Here is a 24,954-nt window from a genome sequence, read left to right on the forward strand (position 1 = left end):
AGGTTATCCCCCCACAGAACTCTGAAGGAAACAGAACAAGCTCCATGAGAGCAGGTACAGGATGATGTGTGTGATATTCAGACACATCCAGGGCCCATGGATAGAAGCCCAGGCACACCGAGGTGTGTGAGCAGCTAACACAAAGCCCACACTCCTTTTTTCCCCCCAAACAAACTACAGAGTCAGTTCCCTGGCTTCAGCAACAGGAGTTGCCCAGCCCACAAACTGCCCCAGCAATCCCTGTACAGCACACAGAACAAAGGCATTTTGCTACAGGCCACTGCTGACAAACAATTAGTCTGCAATTTTGGGGCTTGCATGCAGCAAAAAAGAGCATTCACCTTAAAAATGCTCAGCACTCACAGCTGCTGAGTGTTCAGTACAGTAGCCACAGCTTGCATTGCACAGCTCCAGGTTGTGGTTTTGTACATTTGTTTCATTTCTGTGTTCCTCATCAGAGTAAGCACTGCCTTAGAGACTGCTCTGTTCAGCTCATCATACTGATCTTGCTCAGGGCTGGCAGCTACTCCTCTGAACACTAATGCAATCACTATCTTGTCTCAATTATCTCTCATTCTTTCCCTTTTTTTATCCCTTCTGTCACTATCACTCTGCCCCTGATCTGTCTTTACCCTTCTGTTTTCTCTCTTCTGTCACAGATCTAAAGAGTGACAGAAGCCACTGGTATTACCAAACTCCCCAACTAAATCAGGCCATAGAAATTAGTGGGTTTTTCACTCCTCTAAATCTAATTTAGTTAATCTCCAGCACGCAGTTTAGTAAACCTACAGCTAGACTAGCATTCTTATGAGCACAGCTCCCCTAGAAGAAAAAATTGATTCACTGAACAAAAAAAGAAATAAATGTAGCAGAAGCATAGTTGGCAAGGCACTGTTCACAACAGAGCTTTAAGCACCTTTTTGGCCAGCACATTTGGCTGCTGCAGTTATGCTGTTTGTACCCTGTGTGTCAGCAGCCCTGGTCTGATCATGGTTTGGTGACCAACACTCCTGAAGCATGGTAAGGACTTGATAGACTGCTGACCAATTTATGAAGCTCCAGACTCTCTCCTTCACAGCTTCATCTTTTCCACTGGTGAAGTGCACTGCTAGGACAGAAACCTGGCAGCACATCCAACACATTCCATTCCTGGTGGTCAGAGGTTTCAGGGAAGGAACTCTGGGAAACCATGCTGCCTTTTAAAGCAACGCAGGTAGTGTGTGGATAAAACCACATCACCTTCTCCAAACCATACACCAGAAAACACTCAAGGGGTAGCAGCACAAACTGACAGCTTTTGATAGATGCTTGCAACTTGGAGCACACAAATTATTACCAGTCAGAAACATACTAATTTGCCGCTTTATTACAAAGCAGAAACAGCTAAGCTGCTAACAGGAAAAAAAATCTGTAGCTGTCTGCTTGCTATCAATACTCGCCTTTTTTGTTTTGAGGTTTGAAATTGGCAGCTATGCTTCCCACTTTTTCAAGACGTTTTTGTTTAATCATTTATATAGAAGTAAGACAAAGCTCAAACTGTAGAGGCAGAGCTTTGACCACTCCGGAGTGGATTAACAACAGACAGAGCTGAGTACTCAGAGCACCTAGAAACTCTAGATAGTCCCAGACACAGTTACTTGGCTGTTAAATACTATACTCCCTAAGTAATACTTCTGCTGTAGGTGTCCAATTTAGGATTTATAACCTGTATAACAATATCAGTCACCTGTAAGACTCTAGACAGGCTCTGCTGTCATCTGCCTCTTGTCACAGGATGCACAAGCTAAGAGCAGCAGGGGATGTGCAGCTTCAAATCCCTACATGGGTGATTGCCTGTGACTCCATTCTCTGGCTGCAACTGGGGAATCAACATGATCCTCTGAGCTAGAACAAAACAAGACATCAGTTTGCATGGAAGTTTTACTAAAAATGTTTGAACAAGGTATTGCAAAGTCAGAAGTATTTACAATAACTGCTGAAATATCCAGCACTTAAGCAATTCACCCAAGCATGGTTAAAAACCACAAAAAGAGTAACAGCTCTGAGACATATTGCATGTGTTATACAAACAACCAAACCAACTGCAAAGCCATTCCTAAGATCTGCCATCAGGTACCTCTGAGTGGATTCTTGGCTATCCTGTGAACTACCCAGAGGTAACAGACCAAGTTACTTCTGGGCTCAGGTCAGCAAAAATGAACATGAGAAAGATGTGTGCAGGCAGGATATCGCAGGCAGCATGGCAGACACATCATCAGTTTTCCATCAGGATCTAAGGAGTGATTGGGTCCATGGTTCAATCTCTACAAGGCACCAGTGCACAGACTGCTCTACAAAGTGAAAGGACTGAAGACAGTTGCTGAAGATGCAGAGTCAAGTTAACTGGGGTCTGAGCTTTTTTTGGCACTCACTAAGACATGTTTGATGGTGGTTCTTCCACAAATCACACTGTAACTTCCTCAGTTCACTCCTAAAATCCCAAGGGACTTTCAGAACTAAACCTGATTGCTACCAGAACACATCAGCCTGTTGCTTTAAGATGGATGAGGTAAAACCCTGGACATACTAATGCAATCTCACAATCCTAGAAGTGTTTTTGCTTCTTCACTCTGTGCCATCAGGGTTTCACTGGCATACTTCTGCAGAAGCTCCATCTTCTTTCTCCGCACAAGAGCTTCTTCAATCTGCAAATACAGAAAGAGGAGGACACTCAGCTTGACTGAGATGCTGAAAACTACCAGGCTTAGCTATTAAAACAGGAGGAAGAAAACCACAGGAAACAGCCTGTGAAAGAGGTGTGTGCTAGTGTAAAAGCAGTTGAAGTAAGTGGAGTCAGCAGTACTAAAAAAAAAATACTGAGCTGAAACTCAAGGAAGTCAAAAGAAGCAGTAAAATAGATGCCTTTGTTTCAGATCCCTGCTCCTTCAGTTAGGATGTCAGCTGCCATTTTACTTAAGTCTCAGTGCAGCCACTTGAATTTTGCTTCCAACAGCTCTCAGATAGAGCCTTAACAAATGCAGACAAGTGGAGTTCTGCCACAGCAGCCTGGACCTCTGAGTTCAAGGAGTGCCTCCCAGAGCAACAGCAGCCAGGAGCCTCTTCCCCACATGTTGTCCACAAGTGCCAGCAACACGTGATTCTTTCACAAGCTTGTACTCTGAAGATCCACTAAGAGCAACCTACAAGACTTCTTTTCATCTCAGTAGTGATTTTCTGTTTGCCCAAACTGCACACAGTATATGATCCTTAGCTTCCTGTAATTTAGAATCTAGAAGGCATAATCCTTCTAAAAGTATGGGGTGATTTGCCTCAAAAAAGGGAAGAGATAACTCCTGTCTAATTAGAAGAGATTTCTATGCAAATCAGTGGTTATTAGGAAGCCAGTTTTGACTCTCAGTTGTGCTCTCTTCATGAGGGGAACACCACTGGTCAGAGAGCAGTATTTTTGTTACTTCTCTCCTGCAGTTTTGCCAACCCATTACATGTAATAAGTTTTTCTGACTGTGCAGGATCCTGATGTCACAGCAGAACAGAAGACAGACTGCCACCTACCACCTGTGTGACATAGAGGCATTCCTACCAAAAGATACATAACTCCAGAACCTTCTTGCCTGAGTTATATTTTAAATAACCTGTCATGGTTAAGGTAATTTATACCCTAGAGTAATTTCAAAATATCAAGCCACTTCAAGGCCATAATGATTTTACAAAACTTAGGAGGGCAAATCCTGCAATTCAAAAATCAACCCATTCATTTTAAAAAAAGTTTAACTAGTAGGAGAAAAGTATTGTAAAGATGTAGTAGGCAATTCAGCGTTATCTTGATTGTAACACCACAATGCTTTTCAATTTATGTAATACTTAGGAAGGATCTGGAAGCCCTCAGATGAAAAGGGTTATAGCATAATTCTGGCCAGTTCTACAGCATTTGACAGAGGACTGAAGAGCTGCAGAGTCCAGTGACAGAAATAACACACTGAGGATATTTTCACAGGTGACATGCCAGAAATTAAGATCTTTGTCTTGCAAAGGCCAGAGTGCATCTCTGCAACTTATCTTTGTCATGTCTTACCTCCTGTTGAGATGGCACTGGAACATGTGCAATAAACTTCTGTTGGCCTTCTTCACCTTCTTTATCCTTGCCACTTTCCTCATCAGACTGAAAAAAAAAAATCAAAGCCTCATCAAGTTTGCTTTGTGAAAGGGTCATCAGAAACATCTCTTACTCACTCTGCCTGAAATAACTGAAGAGAACATGGATCAATACTACAAACAAAAAATAGGTGGGTAGGACCAAGCAAAGGAATATGGCCAACACCATGTACAGATCCTGCTCCTTGATGCTTTCAGGTTTGCTGCCTCCATTTTCATGGCTTTTCCTTTTCTGGGGAGCATGGGAACGAAAGCATGGCTGTATTTCCTCCTCTTCCAGATCTCTCTGGCTGCCATAGCAAAGCTATGAACAAAAGCAGAGCTAGCTGCTTTATTCAAAATAAATTTACCACTGCCCTGTACAGCTGTGTACTGCTTCTTCCTGCCTGACAGCTAAACCTGTGAAGCACAAGATAATCCAAATAAAAAGGGAACCAAAGGAACAACCAGGCTTACCTTATGGACTATTTCTTTTTTATCCTTGTGATAAACTCATTTAGATATGGGCCGCAAAATGAGGACTCATTCCCAGTATCCTTTTTACAGGTCATGTCCCTCACTTCTTACTGATGCTGGCAGCAGAGAAAATGAAGGAGCAAGAGCCATGTGACAGCCAGGACAGCACATGGGCACAGCCCTGCTCTGCCAGGGCTCAGACACAACCAGGAGACCACAACTGCCCAGAGTCAGGCAGAGAGAATGCAGCAGCTCACAGGTTCTCAGAGAAAGAACCCTTCTACTGAGGAGGCAGCGGAGAAGACACATGAAACATTAGGTTAGCTCAGCCACCACGTACCTCATCATCGACAGCATAAATATTTTCTTCTTCCTCCTCTTCCTCCTCACCTCTTGCAAGCCGTGCTTCTCTCTCCTTTTTCCATTTTTCCACTGCTTCTGCTATAACTGATCAACAAAAGAAAATGGGAAATGAATCTGAGAGCAAGTTAAGGCAGCACAGTCCAGCTGCAGCCCCAGTTTCCTCAACAGCATCTCTGCAGCAAGTGATGCTCAAGTTCTCTTGATTTGTTTCCTATTTCCAAAGCTAATGGATAAATATCATATATTGAGAAAGCAGGGGTTTCCCGGGAAAAAATACAATTGTGTTGAAGTAATTAGCACAGGTTAAATATAAATAAAATCAGATTGGATAAATAAAATTCATTGGATAAATTAGCACAGGTCACCCCAACTTACCAGAAGGTACCCTCTGATCTCCAAGAGCACTACCCAGCTATAACTGGGTGAGACAGGAGTCAGTTTTTTCAAAAGAAGGAACCAAGCCCTTGTGTTCCACAGATCTCCCTGCTACAGCCCTCTCTTTTATACTCTTGAGCATGAACAAGGTGGGGGAAAAAGAAGAGATTTTGCTTCAACAGAAAATCACTTTCTGAAAATATTAAATCATTAAGAGTGGTGAAAATAAAAGGCAACTCTCAAGCACATCCCTCACCCCTGAAAAGCTGTACAGGGGTACGAAAATCTGTGTGATAGATGGAGCTTGACAGATAAGTACAAGACAACGTAACCAGCAAAAAAAAAGGTAACTTCAGGGCCTGCCACCACCCCATTCTTGGGCTTATTTATGCAGGTTTTGAGCCTCACATACCTTTCTTTTCATGTTCTTGCTCCAGTGGCTCCAGAATACCATCATCTTCATCCCTGTAGCCATAGTATTCTGCATCAATGGATTTCATAAGCTCAGCTCGAGTCTTCCGAGGTGGTGGGAGGGCTGAAGGAACAGGACAGTCACTGACCCAGCTTCAGCCTCACAGCTTGCTGTGCACTCCTGCTTCCTAACAACCCCACAGCACCTACAGCCAACCACCACTGCACCACCTGGGCTGCTGCCAGTACTGGTAGTGCTGGCATTTCCTGCACAAAACACTTTGGATCCAGGACTGGAATGCATAACTCCCATCCTGTGGCAGTTCTACCCTGCCAGGATCCAGGTTGGTTTTGCCCCTGTCTGTCCAAGTGCTGAGCACTCTGAAAGGAACCAAAGACCTGTCCCAAGCTCCTCCAGGTCATATTGTTCTTCCCATGACTTTGCTTTGCAGATGACAAATAAGAAAGAACAGATTCAGAATGCCCCCCTCACTTCCAGGTCCAAAGAAATCTGACTTACCCTCTGACACTTCAATATATAAAAGTTCTACCCACATACATCTACTTTTCCTATAGTAAAAGCTGATTCCTGCTTCTAAAATTATGGTCAAGCCAATTTTACATTTTTAAATTTAGAACTCAAGGGTACTATTGAGAACTCACCAACAGAGTTAACCTGTTATGGTGGAAAAGTCTCTGAAGCACATCAGTCCTTACCACTCCCAGTAGAAAACATTTTCTACATTTCTTTAACTACAAACAGCCAAATGGAAAAAACACTGGTGTTCAGAGTTTCATGCAGCTAAACTAAGACCCAGACCAGAACATCCTCTCACTAGCATTTCCCACATACCATGGCAGGCATTTTACTCCAGATATACTACCTGTAGCTTCATGGCTGGGAACAGCTGCTATTTACTTACGTTCCTTCTCAAAAAGTTCTCTAACTCCTGGTAAATCCTTTGCAGCTCCAAAATATTTGTAACCTCTGTTTCCTGGAACTTCTTTCCCCTCATGATCTAACATTTTCGGGCCAATCCTCTGGAAAATAAATGGAGTTAATTGCTTAAAACTTTATTCCTCTTGCATCTGATATTTCCTGGGCACCTTAATAGATGAAAGGGGTGGGAAGGGAGTTGTGCTACCCATACCAGATCTGACTACCCCAACAAAGAGATAAACAATGTTCTTATCCACTCAGTGTTATCCAAGCAACACCTGGTTAACTAAACACTGCAAAGGTTTTGTCTCAATATTCACTTAATTTGTAAATAAAACAACCACGCAGTACAAAATAATACACACTTACACGCACTTACAGCATAGTCAGGGCCTCCGAGCTCCTTTATTCTGAATTCCCAGTGGCCTTTCTCCCTCAGAAGTTTGTTTATTTCATCATTCAGGTCCCGAATTCTGAATTCACCTAATCCAGCTGTTAGAGGGGAAACAGGCAATAAATCAGGCAGCTTACAAGAAGCACCGGAGTAACTGCAGGATTTATGCAATGGAAACAGTATAGCTCACATGAAATGTGATTTTTACTGCAAGCCTAGGACTGGAGATTCAAAAAATACAACATAATTAGAAATAAACCCTTACCATTCTGAATCTGTGCCACTTTCTTGGATATTTCTCCAATGATCTAGTTAAATAAGAACAAAAGTTAAGTTCTAAAAGGTTAGAAAAGGGTTAAAAAAACCTAAACAACCCTAAATTGATCCAAGTGGACTTTCTGATCTGGAAAATGGACCTCAGCCCATCAATTTAAAGTATCAACAGAGATTTGATTTTTTTCAAAGGGCTTGAAAAACATTTTTACAGCAGCCCATGTGATAAGGGCAGAAGGGAGAAAGGCTGAGAGAGAACACTGGGTTTGATCTGCCTGGGAAGTAGACAAAAGGAAGGAAGATATTGCTGCCTTCAGCTACCTGGTGGAGGCTCTGGAGAAGACAGAGCCAGAGTGTTTGAGAGGTGCATGACACCGGCACAAGTAGCTTCCAACAAAAGTTGGAACAGAGGAAATTCGGATTTGATTACCTTCAAAGAGGCAAAAAAAAAACCCCATTAAAAAAAACCTCCTGAATAGGAGCCAAAAAAAAACTGTGGAATCCAAACCCCTGAAGATATTCAACATTTGGCTGGACATGGACCTGAACAACCTGACCTACTTGGAACACCATGGTGAACCAGATGATCCCCCCACCTCAATTATGCTGTGATTTAATCTTCAGCATAATGAAGAAGTCTGAAAAAAATCTGTAAGCAGGCTGTCTAACCAGGGAATGCTAAAGCTCCTCCTGCTCCACACCTGGAAAACTCTCTAGTGTGACATTACCTGTCTCCTCCATTTCTCAGCTTTAGGCAATTCATTGCACTCTGAGGCAAGGAAAGGTCTTCGTTCCTGTTGAACACAAAGCCACACACCAGGAAGTTTCAAGACAGCATCAACATATTCCCAGCATTTCATGGAAAATGTGTTGCTCAGTTAACCCCTAACCATGCTGCCAAGCTGCAGTGCCTTCTGCAGAATCTTATGGACTGGAAAATCATTGAGAACTTACAGCCCTGCCAAATGAGACTATCACAGAACACAACAACCTACACAAATCCACTTTGTTTTAAATAAAAAATATCTGTCATCTGGTTTTTCAAACCACCCCCCACAATTCTCTCCAAAACAAACAATGTTCAACTTTGGACAGCTGAATTACATCACTGTCATACCAGCACCTAAATAAAACCCAGTTTCCAAAGAAGCTGTTGAGTTAGGGCCTTTCTGTCCCAGCTCCTGCTACCTAAGTACTGTTAATTTTTTTTCCACTGTGACTTCTTGTTTATTTTGTACTTTCCCAACTACAGCTTATCCAGAACACCTTTCAAGAATACAGGAATATCCAGAGGAATATCATGACTGAGAGTCAGTCTGAGGCCCTGGCTGGGTTTAGGTAGGGGGGCAATTTCTTTCCTTACAGTGATGGGGTTTTTTGAATTCCAAAGTTGCCAAGCCAATATTTTTGTCCATCTTCCACCCAGCAAAAACAAAGCTGGAGGGCAGTGAAGACAATGAGGAGCAGCTGCCCAGCTATCATGTGTTGGGTCAGCAAGATGCCAAGGTTATGGCTCATGCAAGCCCTGACTTCACACTGCTCCTGAGGGCTCTGTTCATGGCCACTGTTCTGCTAGAAAATGAGCAAGGAACAAGATTATGAGGAGGATTCTTTCCTTCTGGAAGAAATCCAAACAAAACCCGTGATTCCTGTCAGTGAAAATAAAGTGTCTGTGCACTGATTTGCTTCAATAGTTGCCAAAGGAGAAAACATGAGTCTCAGGAACAGTGCCCATGCTCTGCCCAGCTCTCTGCTCTATCTAGAGCATTACTGGAGTTTGGTTTTGTTTTTTGTTTGTGGGTTTTTTTGCTAAGTATTCCCTATTTTACCTAGGTTACCTAAAAGCAGAAGTGGTGTCAGTTCACTCTCTCCTCTGGGCAGCTGAGCCAACACACCCCTAAAACACACATCCCCCCCCCACCCCAACATTTTTAAACAGGTAATTTAGGTGAGAAAGGTCCTATTTGCCATTTCTGTTCTGTGCCACAGCCCCCAGCTCAGCTGCTGCCCAGGTGAGCAGTGCCAGGCCCCTGGAGACCACCAGAGCTGGCAGTTGTCACCCAGCTCTGCCCCAGGCTCCTAGCCTGCTCTGCAAAAGTTTTGGGGTTTTCCCATCTTACCTTCACCTTCCCTTCCTCAAGCTGAGCTTGCCTGAACCTGGCCAAGGCCGTCCTAAGGAAAGAGAGGGAGCAGGTTTGCTTTTACACATCTCCATTTCAAAAGAAACAAGAGTTACCCTGGGGGTTTATTGCTGGTTAATTTCTGTAGGAAACACAGGCTTCAACCTCTCAACCAATAAATGCTCCAAGACAGTTCTAGCCACTTCTTCAGCACCAGAAACCCTCATTCTCCTGCACAGAAACCTAATTTTGCAGAGAACTACAAATCCCAGTAAGCAGCTAATCATTTTTATACTTAACATATGCCAGTGTGTTAGATATTAGCACCAAAAGGCTCCCAACAAGCTGTAAGCACAGAAAGTTCACAGCTCCTAGCAGGGGATACATCACAAAGCCAGAAACTCCACAGAAAAGGCTTCTGCAGGGAAAGCAGCAATTGGTGATTGATGTTACCAAAATATTCTCAGTCTCTCACAGCTAAGCAGAGACCACACAGTTCTTATTTAGTTCTTATTTATTACACAGTTCCTACTTATTTATTCACAGTTTTATTTATTTCCTGGACGTGTCACAGGTATAGAGCAGAGAATAACTGAGCACACTGCAAACTCTCTCCAGCACCCCCTCTCCCTGCCCCTCAGCCACCAACCCCAGCTCTGCCTGTTGCTCAGGGGAATGAAAATCCCACTGTCCAACCCAGTGTCCCAGTGGGATCACTGAGGGAGCCCCTCAGACAGCCCCACCTCCCCAGCTGCCCTCCCAGTGACTGTTCCAAGCTTGGGAAGTATTTTAGGACAAAGATAAGACAACTATAGAGCAGAGCCTCTAACCCAGAAGTTCTAAATATGCAGCCTGCAAACCTTTTTGAGAGGTACTCAGGAAAATCCGTACAATAATGTGTTAAATATCATTGTTTTTGCCAAAGCCACACCCCAAGCAAGAAGAATTACAGCGGAAGCACTGCTGAGAGGTGCAGCATAAAAGGAAACCCTGGGTGAGCCCAGCACCCAGGCACCCACAGCCCCAGCTGTGCTGGCTTCAGGTGCCCTCCACCCCTCCTGCTCCAGCAGCACAGGCCCCCCCTGAGCACCAAAAGGCATTAATTCGTTATTAAGCTCTCAGTGTTATAAAAGAAGCTGAGCAGGCAGTGCCAGGGGGCAGGGGCGGCTCTGAGAGCACCCAGGGGCAGAGCTGCAGATGCACAGGGCAGGCAGGGCGACAGCCCGGTGGTGCCGGTTCGGGAGGGACACGAGGTGACACCGAGCGCTCCCCAGAACCAGCAGGGCTGGGAGGTCTCCACGCTAAGGCCGCAAACAGCCGCGTTTGTACTGCAGGCTCCGGGCCGTACTTACATGGCCTTCTCCGCGTTTCGAGCCTGAAAGAGAGAACACAGAAGCGCTGTGAGGACGCCGATACCGCCAGACCCCCGCCTCGCCCCTCAGCCGTGCCGGCCCCAGCCCGCCCGTCCGCCTGAGAGAGAGAGGGAGGGACAAGGGTAAAAAGGAGAGGAAAAGGGGTAAGGAGGGAGGGAGAGGGGTAAGGAGGGAGACAAGGACAACCCTAACCCGCTCCCTGTGGAGCCCCGGGACAGCAGGACCCCGCACTCACCATAGCGCCGATCAGAAGCCTCCGCCACCACCGGGACCTGAGGCGCCGCTGCTCCGGAACTGGAAGGGGCTGACCTGCGCACGCGCACCAACCGCCCTTGTGGCGGTCCGGCGCATGCGCAGCCCGGAGGTGCGGGAAAGGGCGGGAAGGGAGCGGCTGGAGGAGCCTGTCCCGTCCCTGCCCGGGAGTCCCAAAGCCCTCTGCCTGAGGGAGGGATCATGGAATGTCCTGCGGACAGCACCTCAGCCACAGCCCCGCGGGTGCTGGGAAAGCAGCGGGAGCGGAACCACCCCCTGCGGGAGCAACACCAGAGCAGGGGTGATGGGCGCTGCGGGGCCGCGACCGAGCAGCTCCCCCTGCCCCAGGTTAAGACCTAAAGAGCTTCAGGGCTTCGTAAGCACCGAGCTTCGAGCTTTATTACTATTTGACTTAATACAGTATGGAGATTCAGTTAATCCATCCTAACCCACAACTACCCTCTGCCGGGGCCACCTCCATTTCAGGTGTGGATTTTTAACAAGTTTTGGCCACATTGTTTACAGCTCAAAAGTACATTCAGCATCAAAAGCAGCTACCAGAAACACCCAGGCAAACCAAACACACACACCTCTAACTGGGGCAAAAGCCCCTTCCTCACCTCAGTAGCACAAGGATTGAAAGCTTTTTGATCACCAGGCTGGAGGAAAAGCATCCCCAGGGCCCCTGCAGCAGCTGTCACCTCACTTTGGGTTTACACCCATTAATGCATCCCAAACCAGTACCAGAACATTGCCTCTCCCCCCCCCCAGGCTGTTGATCTAACTCCAGGTTTGAAGCTCACTTCAACATATTTTTAAAATTTTTGAAGAAATGCTTCTATCACGTCAGGGCTGAAAGGAGCACAGAACCCACTCACTGAGCACAGGCAGACACACACAGCACACTGGTAGCAGGACAGCAGGCTTCACACAACCAGATGGAATTTAAACGAATAAAAATTTTAAAAAAAAGTCCAAACTGAACTTTTTACACCTCCACATACCCCTTTTTAATGTTATTTTGCACTGTGTACATGAGAACCAAAAATAAACAAAAGGAACTTAAGCCAAACTCCCCTTCCTCCTCCAGCTTTATTGATAGTTTAAAATTACATTTTCTATGTTCTAGGACTTCAATTGCTTTTACCATCTTAACTTTAAAAACTGATTACAAGCAAATGAAACTCAGTTGTCTAAGTGATATAGTATACAAAAATAACATCTTGATTTCTGTGAAAATGCATTTATTTGCAACTCCTGAATAGCTCCAAATTGTATATGCTATGAGCACTGATGTCTGGGTTTCAGATTGACTTTGAAATATTTATTCAAAAGCTTCCCATTACGTTCTGTATCTCCAACGTGAACATTCACTGACTGAATTACTGTTACTTTTAAGTTTATTCCCGATTTCTCTCTCTCTCTCATGGCCATTAACAGGCATGTGCATCTTGTTTGTTTACTCCCACTCAGCTGTATGCTCTAGGTAGGGCCTGATGCAGGTATTACTTGGTGTTAACAGCTACTGAGGTCAGACAATCCAAGGCCATTGTAATAAAATTAAAGTCATGAGGAAGTTGAGACACTTCCAGAATTTCTTTCCTCCTGCATAGGATCACTTCCCAGTAACCCAGAGAGGGTTTTTTGCTGGTCTGACTCAACTCTTCCCACTCATCAATCCCTATTCACCAGTGGCACGGAAAGGGGGTTCTTTAACAAAGCATTATACATAACACCTCTACCAAACTAAACATAAACATTTTTGTAGTTAAATGCAGAAAGTTGATTTTTCCACCCCTTTCCTCCTTTTACACGGCAAGTAAAGCTCACTGGCCTGGGAGTAGCCTCTATCTGCCAACCTTTGGCCAGTGAAGAGGATTCAGAGAAAAATAATACAACCATCAATCAGAAAAAGGAGGGGCGACAAAGGAAAATAATTAGGCTGTAGCTTCAATTGTGCATTCCCGTGCAAGGTGCCCTGACTCGCCGCAGCGATAGCAGTTGACTTCACTGGTCTTGCTGCAGTTGATGGCTACGTGGCCAGTTTCACCACACCTGCAAAAAAACAAAGGGTTTTCATCAAAACTACCCAGAGGAGTTACTCAGCAAAACAATCCTCATCTGTCAGGCACATCATCTACTTGGATTTCACACAACACTGGTTCTGTACTCAAAGACTTCCACTTCAGTGCTTCAGAATTCTTTGATATGAGGTAGTTTTGTCTTCTGCAGAGCCAGAAGCTGTTCCCCAACTGATCAACTCACATTAAATCACAGGATATGCCAAAACCACCACACATCAAATACACAAGTATGGGGTTTTTTTTACCATTGCAGGTTTTGTCCACTCCAGTGCTTCTGTCTGCAATTCAGTTTTAAGAACAGCTACTTTTAACTCAAATGCACCATGTTCTCTCTCCTGCCTCCAGAGAAGGAAATTGGGGGGGGGGGGGGGAACTGCACTCAGGACCACAGTTTCTGGTACAGGTCTGCACTTGAAAACCAGGCAGCATTCTGAAGCTGGCATTTCAAACTGTTTAACATCCACCTCTATCTATGGTTCCTATACCCAAGACAACCCAAGGATCTTTCTGCTGGAGCTGGCTGTGCCACTCAGCTCATCCCTACAGCTGAAACCAGGAGCCCAACTACAAGTTTCTGCTGCAGGCAAGTACCTCCTGCAAAAAAGTGCAGCCCCTTCTCCTGCACAACTGAAGGGATGTGAACACCTGCATTATTCTGGCCATCAAGATATGCACAGCTTTGCATTCACCACTTGACTTGGCCACCAGGTGATTAAATCTTAACTTTGAGCAGTAGTAGAACAGGAAAGAAACAAGCTACCCATTCAAAGTTCAGGCTTCATTTCCTAACCAAAATTCAAACCAGAATGCATCTATCCCTTCAGGTACAGTTTCCAGTTGTCTCTTTTGTCAGTTCTTACCTATAGCATTTCACTTTGGTGCAGTCTTTTTGAATGTGTCCAAACTCTCCACAAGAATAGCACTTCTGCTCATCTGCGTGGTCGCAGTCCCGAGCCAGGTGCCCGGGTTTGCCACAGTTGTAGCAGCACTGCTCTCTCTCCCTCTTGGGCTCCTTGCAGTCCTTCGCAATGTGGCCACCTCTACCGCAGTTATAGCAGGCTTCCACAATAAGAAAAACATACCAAACAAGACTATAAAACCTTGGTAGAGTGAGATGTAGCATGCTCCTCAGGAAGGACATGTACAGCTCGTTCCAGTGACTCGTGGTCAGTGTACTACAGCCTTCCCTTCAGCCTCAGGTTGTGACTGAAGAGATGGAATATTTAGTGATACTTACCATCCTCCTGAAGATCACAGTCCTTAGCAAGATGGCCAGACTCACCACAGCGGTAACAGATGTCTGGGAGAGATGAAGACATGAACTGGAAGCCTGCTTGAAAAGGGTAGAGGGGAAAAAAAAAAAAAAGCTTAAGGATTAAGTTCAGAATATTCTTAGTACTTATTCAAGGCTGCCTCAAGCTGAATTGATAAGGTAACCTCACTGTGGCCCTTGGCAAAATTCTTACCCTGAAGTTAGAACCAGTAAAATTTATTATTGATGTATCCCAACTCCTTTACTCCTGCCTACCAAAGCCCCTTTACACACTACTGAGGACTGCCAGCTACAGATCCTGCTGCACAAAGAAGCTGCAAACCCCAGGGATCAATCACCTCTGCCACGGCTTCTCATCCCACGGCCACGGCCAATCCCAGTGGGGCACTCCCGGGCCCAGTGCCCGGTACGTCCACACTTGAAGCACTCGTTGCTGCTCATGGCTGCAGATCACCTGCTTGAGGAAAAGGGACATTTTTAGAACACCTTCTCTTCCTCTAACCAAAGGCTGCATTAAAATAAGAGATTTAAAGGTTTCCCACCCTCCCAACAAAAGCAATGAAAACCACAAAGTACTTCTGGATCAGCCAGTATTTTCTGATCGTGACTTTTAAAACTCCTGCAGGCAACAAGAGTTTTGTCTCTACTTCACCCGGAGTGAGAGAGCTTCCAACAGCCACAGAAACAACACACTACATAACTCCATTTTCATGAGTTTTTGCAGCCATTCTTTGCTTCAAAAACTTACAACATGTTTGGGGGGGGAAGTGGACCCTTTTAACTCTCACCTTACTAGCCTCACTGTTGTTCTCTCCCAGTAACACACCTCTTCCTTATTCCTCCACACTAAACTCAAAAGCCAGGTACTTTCCCTATGGATTTATTTCTTTCTGGTAATTGCTACACTTTCTTTTGTAACACCTGCCTAGCAGCTACTACATTTACAGGCTGATCAAGTTTCATTCTGTAAGTTTATTGTAAGAATAGGCACTACTCAACCCAGAGCCTTAAAGAACACATCAGTGTAACATTTGAAGACAGTTTTGTTTTATGACCTAAACAGCAGTTAAAAGTGGAGCAACAAGAATTATTTCTTCAATATATTCACCTACAGCTCAGGATGCACAGGATGCTTTACATGAAAGAAAATGTCTAAGACACTTGGCTTCCATAAATGACACCAGCCACGTGACAGATATCAGGAAGTCTAACTTGGAAAACATCCTTAGAATGCTAAGGCAACACCAGACAGGCATGCCTGAGACAGCACAAACCACTGCTTTTGCCCTTATTGGGGAATTGAGGTATGCATTTCATTGAGCAGAAAAGCCTGTCTGCCACAGGCCCCTGCAGCATCAGCTGGGATGAGGCAGGTTAAACAGACTGCAGTCACAGTTATCGTAACTCCCCCATGCTGTAAAACACTCATGCACAACTTCTGGAACTAGAAATAAAAGAAGAAGCTAAACATTTAAATGTAAGTACTTTTTAAGAAGTGTGCTTCAAGACAAGTTTAAGTACTGCCCATGCTCTCTCTCCATCCACTACCCTTAAAACAGACTCATTCTCTGGTGTCTTTAGTGAGTTTACCTGACCCCAACCAAGATCATACTCCTGTAACCCTACAGTTAATCTTCCCTCCCCTCAAACCATCCAGCATCCCTCATTACTTGGGATGTTCGTGAGTTGTGCCCTGAAGAATAGCCACCACAGAAAGAGTAAGAACACATGACCTCAAGGAACCAGAATTAGCACCCTGACATTTAGCTCTTAGATGGAGAGCATATATCTAAGCATGAAGTTTTATTTAGTTATTTTAGTGCTCTAATGTTTGAACAAATTTAGTGTTTTTTCAGCCACTCCTCTCTATGAACAGTTCCTCTCTCCAATTATCTTCAGCACAGGAGTGACCATCCAGCCTCCCAACCACAGCAGAAGCCTGAGCATACAAGTACAAGACACAAACTTCAGTATGCTACTTCTGTAACTCCACATCTCCCTTCCACCTGGACCAGTTGAAAAGTTACTTGCTCTTAAAATTAAGTTCTGAAATGAAAGGATGCAAGAGGAGCTTAAACAGATGTTACCAATAATAAACCAGCTCGCTGTCTGAGCAGAGATGTGCCTGGACTTTACACATGACCCAGTCTCCTGTGTTCAAACTTTCAGACTCCTATGAGGCCACCCAAGGGTGAGGAGCTGCCTGCCATGGTGGCAGCAGCTGGCACTGCCTGGGCCATTGTTTATGCCCTGCTTTCATAGCAACCGTGTTGACACTGCAGAAGAGGAAAAACACAAGCTAAGCCAACTCCAGGAGCTGGGCTCAGGAACAATAGCTGGTGCTGCTCCTTGTTTCCAGAGGGACAGAGGGGCTCTCTGAACTGCACACCCAAAATATATTCTTCACTGAACTTGCAATTCTCTTAAAAAGACCCCACCTAAGTAAAGCAGCAATGTAGAACTTGTTAAAAGCAACAAGTGTGCCAAGAGCTGTAACAGCACTGTAGGACATCTTTACAGACACAAACAAACAAACAAACAAGGCTTTCATTCCAAACCATGAACTCTAGACTGCAGAACAATGTGACAGGAGTTCATTCTGCCAGCAGTCACTCCAACAACAAACCAGACAGGTAGCATATGGTAAAAGAAACATTTGGTAGGTGAGCTACAACTTTAAACACACAGTGGCAAAGCTTTTATACTAAGATTAACCTATCAGGCTGCATCTGGTCGGTCTATCTGCCAGTCAGGATCTGCAGGACAGACAAAAGCTCACTTGTCACAGCCCTAAGGGAATGTGAAAAGAGAAGTTTCATAGCAATTCAAAGTTCCTTCCTTTTTAACTGCTCCTTCAAGAGGAAAACCTGAAGTTTCTTTTCCTCTGGTACAGAGCACACTGACAAAGTGAGATTACACAAACTCAGTCACAATCTTAAAACAATAGTCTCTGCACAACTATCCTTCCAGACTATTTGAGAAGCTCATTTAGAAACCTTTATCTTCAGGGGCCCCTTCTTCCCCTGAGCTCTAGAGATATTTAAAGGCTCCAGCAGCCAGCAGTGTGATTACAAAGCATGCTGCTCCATCCTCAGAGATACCTTAAGTATACAAAAGTACCAGTTGCCTGGAATTTCTCTTCACCGATGTTTTAATGTTTAACTTTTGCATTCTTCCTGGAAAGGCTCTGAAACTGACCAGGAGTTCACCAGCTGAGGTGGATGCAGCTGACACCAGTTTCACTTGCCCCACATTCTAAGAAGCCTTGTACAGGACAAAATTCCCCACTGATCTTAACTGTTTTAAAAAACAACATAAGGGTTTTGTTTTCAGATAAAGCCAAAAGCCACCTTTAAGGAGCAACATCCAGAAAAGGCTGGTTCAGAAGAGAAGTCCTTAAATGGATTATCTCCAGGCAGTTTGGACACCATTGCATTTTTCAGTTACTTCCAAGAAGAAAAAAAAAAAAAGTACTGTCAAAACCACACCAGTTCAAATTCTCCTCTGTTAGTCAGTACTCCTCCATTTTGTCACCACAGGCAAGTTTCCAGCAGTTCCTTTTATCTATCAATGCCACCTTCAGTAAGCCTGCTGCAAGAGGGTTTCTTGGAAAGTTTTCCCTCAATCACACCACTGTAGTCTGCAGCTCAAATGTGTTACAGCAGCTTGACCAACCCCCAAACTAGACTTTGACATCACCAGGATAAGAAGAGTAGTGATGGAAAACAAATTAGAACTATGGCCGTATCAAGCATTCCTCAGCCAGGTCAAATTCTGCAAAATTATTCCCAAATTTGTGAAAAAGCCAGTGGCCACACACCTTACCCTTCCACTGAGTTACAAAGGCAGTAATTTACCTCAACTCCTCCCACAGAGCTCCTCAAATGTAGTTTGAAGCTGAACTAAGTCACCTTGCAGCTGTTCAGGAAAACATTATTAACTATGATTTTCAGACTTTGCTCTGCATGATAGCCCTACTGCTCAAGATCATGGGCTGAGAACAGTTTAAAGATCCAAGTCAGAGGCACCACCACAGTGGTTTCCTAGGTCAGATCTGAAGCTTTTCAGGGCTATTTTAGCACCAAACTTTCAGTAGGACAACATTTCTTTGTGAATTTTAAAGTCCCTTGTACACAAATTTGAAGTGGAAGATGATTTCTTTCTGTGGCTTTACAGTTATTGCACATGAAAAACTTTCAAAATGGGGGAAATGCTGGAGTCTCCAGTCTTCACAAGATTCAACAATATCCAAGTCTGTTTTAGCAGCCCATCTAGACCTGGTGATGGCAAGAACTACCATCAAGCTCCCCTGTGATGCTCCTCATTTTATGGCTTTTAGCCTAGGTGCCCTCTAAAGAAGAGATATGCACACAGAAACAATGATCTTCATTATACTCACCAGGTACTTTTAATCTCCAAGTCCCACTTCCATTCAATATTAATGGGACTGCACTCAAAGGACAGAGTAGATAAAATCCACTGCCAAAGCCAGCACACACACGAGCTCTCTGGCAAGTCAGTTTAATCAAAGAGGCAAATGTTGAGAAATCAGCAGTTTCTTCCCTGCTGCTGGCAACCACCCTACAATATACACCCCTGAATCTGTCAAGTTTGAATATGGCAAAACCCTTATAGAACAGGAGGCAGTTTTGCTTTCCTATAAAGTAAATGGAAAGGCAGAAAGGGCTGCTAAGAGAAGTGCTAGGGTTTACTTTCAAAAGGTTAAAATTCTCTTTAAAGAGAAGTGCTACCCCCAAGTTCTTATTTCCCAAGAAGCATTTTTTGAGAATTCTTCAACACAGGACAAATGAGTGTCACCACAGCTACTCAGTACTCAGCTAGCTGAATTTCCACATTTATAACCTGAAAACACACTGCAGAGAGAGTGATGCTCCTTTCTCTGGCTCTTGTCTTCACTAAGAAGGATATAAAATTAACTATTCTGACCACCAGGTAACAATCCCCCAACTCTGGATATAAGTAGTTTAAAACTTCAAAAAAAAAAACCAAAACAAAACAAACACCAGCAGAAGTGCAAAGCCAAGCCCTATGCTCCACCTGAGTCCCCTCACTCCATTGCACAGGCAGGCTCATCCAAGAATGCTGATCATTAACTAAAACTCCAGAACTTGGATCCTACAGAGTGGCCAGAAGCCAGGTCAAAAAGACACCATGACTTCATGATGTTCATCCCAAGTTCATTGGTCATTAGCACTTTCTGCTAAGCCATACCAGCTGATCTGAAGTGGGAGAAACTATAGTTTATCTTCCAAATATGCATATCCTAGCACCCTCCCCCTTTATTTTTTATTGCGCACTGTACCACATTTTAATTTGAGATAAGTAAACACATCACCAACATGTTAACTTTTAACATAAAATTCAGTGCAGATAATAATGAAGCCGGTTTAAAAAGAATGATGGGTTAAAGCCTGTAACTTGCAGGGCTGTTTGCATAGCACCGGTGACCTCGGTTTACCTCCCCACTTAAAAAGAATGCAGGATTGCTTCTCCAGGCTTATTTGCACTGAGGAAGAAAAGATGGGACTAGGCCATCCCAATGCTGCTTGGCAAAGGGCTCTGATTAAATGCTTCAATGAAAATAAACCCCGCCATTAAACTTACTATTTTATATCTCAGTATTACATTTAATTCCTGTTGGCAATTCCGGATACTAAACGAGTTAACAGCAGTTACATGAGAACTACGTCTGACAGGAACTTAAATAAAAAGGCTGCTCCACTAGTCCGTGATCTCTGTAGATGTCACCGGCTATTTTTCCTATCCATTTATAGGTCACACTTGGATTTGGAGCAGGCCACCATCCGAGCCTGTGGTCGGACACAAGCAGTTGCAACACCTCGACCCTCTGGGCTGCGGAGGAACCTCACACGTGGGGAGCCACGTGGTGGGCCCAGGCGCCACCGCTCCGCCACACCACGGAGCACTTTAGCACAGATTACAAAAAACGGAGAGCAAAAAGAGATTCAAAGAAAAAAAATTTTAAAAAATAAGAAAATTAAAAAAAACACAACAGTTTTATTGCATCCCCCTTCCGCCCAGCCCCCGGTCTCACAAGCTCATCTCCTCCCCAAACTCGCTCCAGCCGCTCGCCCACGGGAAGTTCCTCACAGGCCCCGGCCCGCACCCTCGGGCCGCCCCGGGCGCTCTCCCTCTCCCCTCCCCGCACAGCCGAAGCGCTGCCCGCCACCCCCACGCCGCAGCCAAGGCCGGCGGGACACGTCGCCGCAACCGTCGCGCCCGGAGCCCGGGCCAACAGGCCGAGCACCCCCGGGGCGGCGCCCAGCCTGCCCGAACGGCCCGGGCTAACCCACCCCCGCCCCAGCGTCCCGGCCTCCCTTCCCCCAGAGCAGCGCAGGCTCCCTCCGCGCCTCCCGAAACCCGCCAGGGCCTGACTCACCCGCCACCGCCCGCCCTCGCGGGGCCCGCGGGGCCCCGCTTCCCCCTCAGCGCTGCCCATCCGCTCCCCTCCGCCCTCCCTCCGACGTTCAGCCCGGAGATTCCCGCCCGAGTCCCGCCGGGCCGCTCGGCGCCACTTTCCCGCGCACTAGGCCAGGGTGCGCCGGCGCCATCATCCCTCCGCGCTCTGCCTTCCCCTCGGCCCCAGCAGCTCCCCTGGCGGCCCAGGCCTCCCCGGCGGTTACCTGCGGACCCCCGGCCCGCCGCGGCACTATCCCGCGCGCACCACAGTAGGCCCGGTCCGGTCCGGCCCTGCTCCTCCTCGCTCCGCAGCTCTGCCCGCTCGCTCCCGGCTCCCTTCTGGCTGCGCCACACGCGGTTTGCACACGGTCCCACGCGCTCTGCCCCCGGATCACCCCGCCCCTCCCTACTACTCTGCGCACGGCTCGCTGGAGCCCGCCCCTCAGCCAATGGCCGGAAAGTGCTTTCCCGGCTGGCCAATCGGATCGCAGACCGGGACACCCAATCACGGACCTCGAGGAAGGAGCCGGGCCCGCCCCCCGGGCCTCCCCTCGCGGGGCTGGGCCGAGGGCTGCTCCGGGCTGCAGCGGCACCGGTACCGGAACCGCCCTGGGACACCCGGGCTGCCCCGTCGCCTCCCCCGGGTTGGCCGCTCCGTCAGTCAAAGCCGCGCTGTTCCCCGCAGTGTGTCGGGTCGGATCGGCGGGCCGGTGGCAGCGGGAGGTTCGCCGCCTTGAAGCCCCGCGCAGACCCGAGGGGAACGGCGCGTCCCGCCCCCGGCTGATGGGCTGGCGCTACGCGGGGACCTGCCCGCCCGCACTCCCCCTGTCTGCTCCGCACGGCCTCCCCCGTCCTGGTCCTAGAGGGGACCCCGTCTGGCACCCCTGTCCCCGCACACAGACACTCCGCAGACCCCGGTGACCCGCGGGCCTCGGACCTTGCAGCCGCCCGGGTCTCAGCCGCTCTCCCCCGCCCCACCCCGCCGTCCCCCCCGTGAGCCGCCTGCGCCACCGGCACCGCGCAGAGGTTCGGCATGGCCCGGCGGTTCGGTGCCAGGTGCGAGGCACGGCGCGGCCCCCGGGCAGGACCCCCGCACGGCAGGGCCGGCAGCGCCGCCGCCATCTTGAGGGGAGGTCCGAGCGCCCGCCCGCCCGGCGGCAGCGTTAGGAAATGGAGGACACGGGGCTGCCCCGGGCACCGGACCCAATGCAGCCAACGAGCCCACAGCGGTCCCGCTGCTTTGGTTCCGCTGCTGGGGACAGCCGGTAACGCGGCTTCAAACATCACACTCAAAAGACACGAAGGAAAACGTTTTTCAATTGAATTCCTAAAAAAAATGCTCTATGTCCTGCCCGAGTCTCGCACAAGGTGTTACTGCTTAGCTTAGTGCTCGGCTATAAGGGTTTGTACAGAAAGCTTCTCCCTTTTGCCTCAGAACTTGGTAAATTATCTCAGAAAAGTATTGCACCAAAGCCACTTGCACGTCCTGGGCCGTGCAACACACTGGCAGGATCCACAAGTTCATTAAATAATTGTTTTGTTTAAAAAGCCCCCATTTGAACTCCGTGCGGAAATGCCCTTCCCTTCCTGTCCATCAGCTGGAAGGGTGAGAAAGCCTCACCGGGCCCTGGGATTCTGGGGTAAAATGTTGGGGTGAGGCTGATGATGGAGACACTGTGGGTTGACCTTTCCTGTAAGCCTAATATTATAGTGCTGTGGTGAGGTTTCTTTTATTAGAATATGAGTAACAACGTGGCTTTTCCTCCATGCTGTTAACTGCAGTTTGTTTAAGACAGACTTAAGATCACAGGAGTTTATTTGTATTTTGTGTGCTTGCACTCGTGTGGCTCCGTGGTGTGTTTTATAATGTGTTTTCTACAGAACTAAACGAGGTTGGATTGCATCAGCATTGAGGTTCAAAAAGGGGGTAAGCCTCTCAGCCTTATCTTATTGTTACACTATAGTGTCTTCCTAAAGCTTTCACCAACTCTCATTCTGGTGTTTGTTTTACAGCTACGTAAAAACAGAAGCCCTGCCAACAAGCTCTGAACTCAGAAAAACATTAATTCCCTTTCATTACTTTTTTTCAACCCTACTGTTGTATTTCAGCAGATTTTTTATGGCCTTTGGTTGCCTTGGATACATGACAGTCCTGTTTGCATGTACTTTTAGCTTGTATGCTTCTCAGGTGCTGAAGGGAAGAGAAATAATATGTGTTTTTAAGGAACTGCTCATAGCTTCTAAATGTGCCTGCACTCCTTAAGAAAACCCCAACCAAACAGCAAATCCACATCACTGCCAAGAGATGCAAAGAGAAACCCATATCCTCATTTTTTTTAATCAAATATTTTCTTTTTCTTTTTTAATTATTTTTTTTAACTACCAGGACCTAGCTTCTGTATAAGTTTTTGTTAAGGACTCAGGCATTTCAGACTGACAGTTGTAATTCTAACTTTTTTTCCTTGCCAGTGTAGCTAGGAAATTGCAAGATTAATCTCGGTGACAAACTGTGGGCTTGCTGTCCTCAGAAGCTTTTGTGAATGATACAGCCAGTAAATTCACCTGAGCAAACCAAAACTCTTTATTTGATGGAGCTTCAAATCACATCCGGGGCTCTCCCATAGTTGAAATGGAATCAGGGTGTAATTGTGAGTGAAAATACATTACTCAACAAGTGTTGCTGCTGGTGACAAATCAATTAATCATCCTCTCTAAGTGTACTGCCTTAAATACAGTCCCAGTGGTCCTATAATTTAGGATATTTTTAGCCATGTTTTATTATAATGGATGCTTCTTTTTTTTTTTTTTTTCCCTAGCAGATAATGAGAGTCTTCTAACAGCATTTGGTGTGTGTTCCTACCTCAAGAATTACTTTGGCTCGTGGTGTTTTAATAAAGCTTGAAATTCTTGTTTTGCAGGTTTCTCTTTTTTATTTAGGCAAAAGATAGTCTTGCAGTGAAAAGAACAAAAGCTGGAGGCATAAAAGCTGTTCCTGGCTCACTTAGTACTTCCCAGGGAAAACAAAGTAGACAGAAAACAAGGCAGAAGTACCAAGTCTTTACATTTCTAATAGGCAAGGAAAATACAATTTCATCTCAGTTCCAGACTTCTCCATTGTGTTAGCTCTGTCCCCAAAATTCCAGTCCTCAAGAACAGTTTATGAATTGTTCTCAAATAGAGCTGGAAGGAGCTTAAGGACAGTAATAGGTAATCTATTGTTTCAGCAATAAATCTTCCCTAATGCTGACAGTTCTTAGAAGTGTTGGATGAAGAGCCAAATAATTTTAAGTCCAAGTAAAACAACAAATCCCATTTTGTGATGAATGTTTCTTGCATTGTTTTCCTCTGAGTAGTTGGACATGTGGGCAGAAGGCTGGTTCAGTTGCTGGGCAATTGTCATTGCTTCTCAGTCCTGTCTTTTTATTGTTGAAGTAAATCTTATTTCACTTATGTCTCTGGGATTTTTCAAAACCAAAGAGACCTAAAGTAATGGGTAGTGATCATGAGTATTGAAAAGAAAAGTATAGTTTTTGAGCTTTTTGAGGTATGGTTTAGTTGAAAACCACTTGTCAGCAGCAGTTTTGGGACAAGTGGTTGGTGTCCCCCATGCCTCCCTCAGCCCCACCCACTCAGTGCCCTGGCAGGAGGGAATCTTTCCAGAGTTCTGCCCTCAAATGCTTTGCCCCAGCCTCTGCCTTAAGTTTCATTCCAGTGATACAAGAATAGCAAAGGGGGAAAGTACTTGTTTTTAGAGACTGGCAAGTGGCTTTGTCCCTCTCCAAGCTCAACATATCACCTCTACCATTCTGTGCTCCAGTAGCACCTAAGGGAAGCCCATTTTACCTGGTTAAACACAGTGAGTCAGAGCATCATCCACCAAGGTTGCTTCTGCAGAAAGGGAATCATCTGTTGCTGAAAGAAAGAACAGTGAGCTGTATATATTTATTTATTGAAGAAAATCCTAGTCAGCTGGCTCAGTAAGAGGCCTGATAAAACCCCAGTGGCAGCAGCTGGGGTGCTGGGAAGGCTGACCCTGGGTAATGCTTG

General features: G+C 46.0%; 3 protein-coding genes across 8 annotated transcripts; 1 reads left to right on the forward strand and 2 right to left on the reverse strand.

The window, feature by feature from the left end:
• Positions 1 to 1,301: 1,301 nt before the first annotated feature.
• LOC103525233 (pre-mRNA-splicing factor ISY1 homolog) lies at positions 1,302 to 11,171 on the reverse strand. Of its 2 annotated transcripts, XM_030458607.1 has the most exons (12): positions 11,093 to 11,171; positions 10,837 to 10,859; positions 9,485 to 9,536; positions 8,093 to 8,158; positions 7,357 to 7,399; positions 7,077 to 7,189; positions 6,681 to 6,798; positions 5,759 to 5,881; positions 4,949 to 5,055; positions 4,073 to 4,159; positions 2,567 to 2,684; positions 1,302 to 1,884 (listed from the first exon to the last, which is right to left on the reverse strand). In XM_030458607.1, the coding sequence occupies exons 1-11, from the start codon at positions 11,093 to 11,095 to the stop codon at positions 2,577 to 2,579; spliced, it is 843 nt and encodes a 280-aa protein (XP_030314467.1). In that variant the 5' UTR covers positions 11,096 to 11,171; the 3' UTR covers positions 1,302 to 1,884; positions 2,567 to 2,576. The 2 variants fall into 2 exon arrangements, with proteins under 2 accessions (XP_030314467.1, XP_030314466.1); XM_030458606.1 differs by lacking the exon at positions 1,302 to 1,884 and having other exon boundaries at positions 1,907 to 2,684.
• A 1,000-nt stretch (positions 11,172 to 12,171) lies between these two features.
• CNBP (CCHC-type zinc finger nucleic acid binding protein) lies at positions 12,172 to 21,295 on the reverse strand. Of its 5 annotated transcripts, none has more exons than XM_030458243.1 (5): positions 21,132 to 21,280; positions 14,805 to 14,920; positions 14,431 to 14,526; positions 14,054 to 14,252; positions 12,172 to 13,164 (listed from the first exon to the last, which is right to left on the reverse strand). In XM_030458243.1, the coding sequence occupies exons 2-5, from the start codon at positions 14,905 to 14,907 to the stop codon at positions 13,047 to 13,049; spliced, it is 516 nt and encodes a 171-aa protein (XP_030314103.1). In that variant the 5' UTR covers positions 14,908 to 14,920; positions 21,132 to 21,280; the 3' UTR covers positions 12,172 to 13,046. The 5 variants fall into 5 exon arrangements, with proteins under 5 accessions (XP_030314103.1, XP_030314104.1, XP_030314102.1 ...); XM_030458244.1 differs by having other exon boundaries at positions 12,175 to 13,164; positions 14,431 to 14,523; positions 21,132 to 21,295; XM_030458242.1 differs by having other exon boundaries at positions 12,175 to 13,164; positions 14,054 to 14,255; positions 14,431 to 14,523.
• LOC115599015 (basic proline-rich protein-like) lies at positions 15,721 to 21,691 on the forward strand. Its single transcript, XM_030458617.1, has 3 exons — positions 15,721 to 15,770; positions 20,262 to 20,441; positions 20,530 to 21,691. The coding sequence occupies exons 1-3, from the start codon at positions 15,721 to 15,723 to the stop codon at positions 21,689 to 21,691; spliced, it is 1,392 nt and encodes a 463-aa protein (XP_030314477.1).
• Positions 21,692 to 24,954: the final 3,263 nt, after the last annotated feature.

This window comes from Calypte anna, chromosome 12, assembly GCF_003957555.1.
Source record: "Calypte anna isolate BGI_N300 chromosome 12, bCalAnn1_v1.p, whole genome shotgun sequence".
NCBI lineage: Eukaryota > Metazoa > Chordata > Aves > Apodiformes > Trochilidae > Calypte > Calypte anna.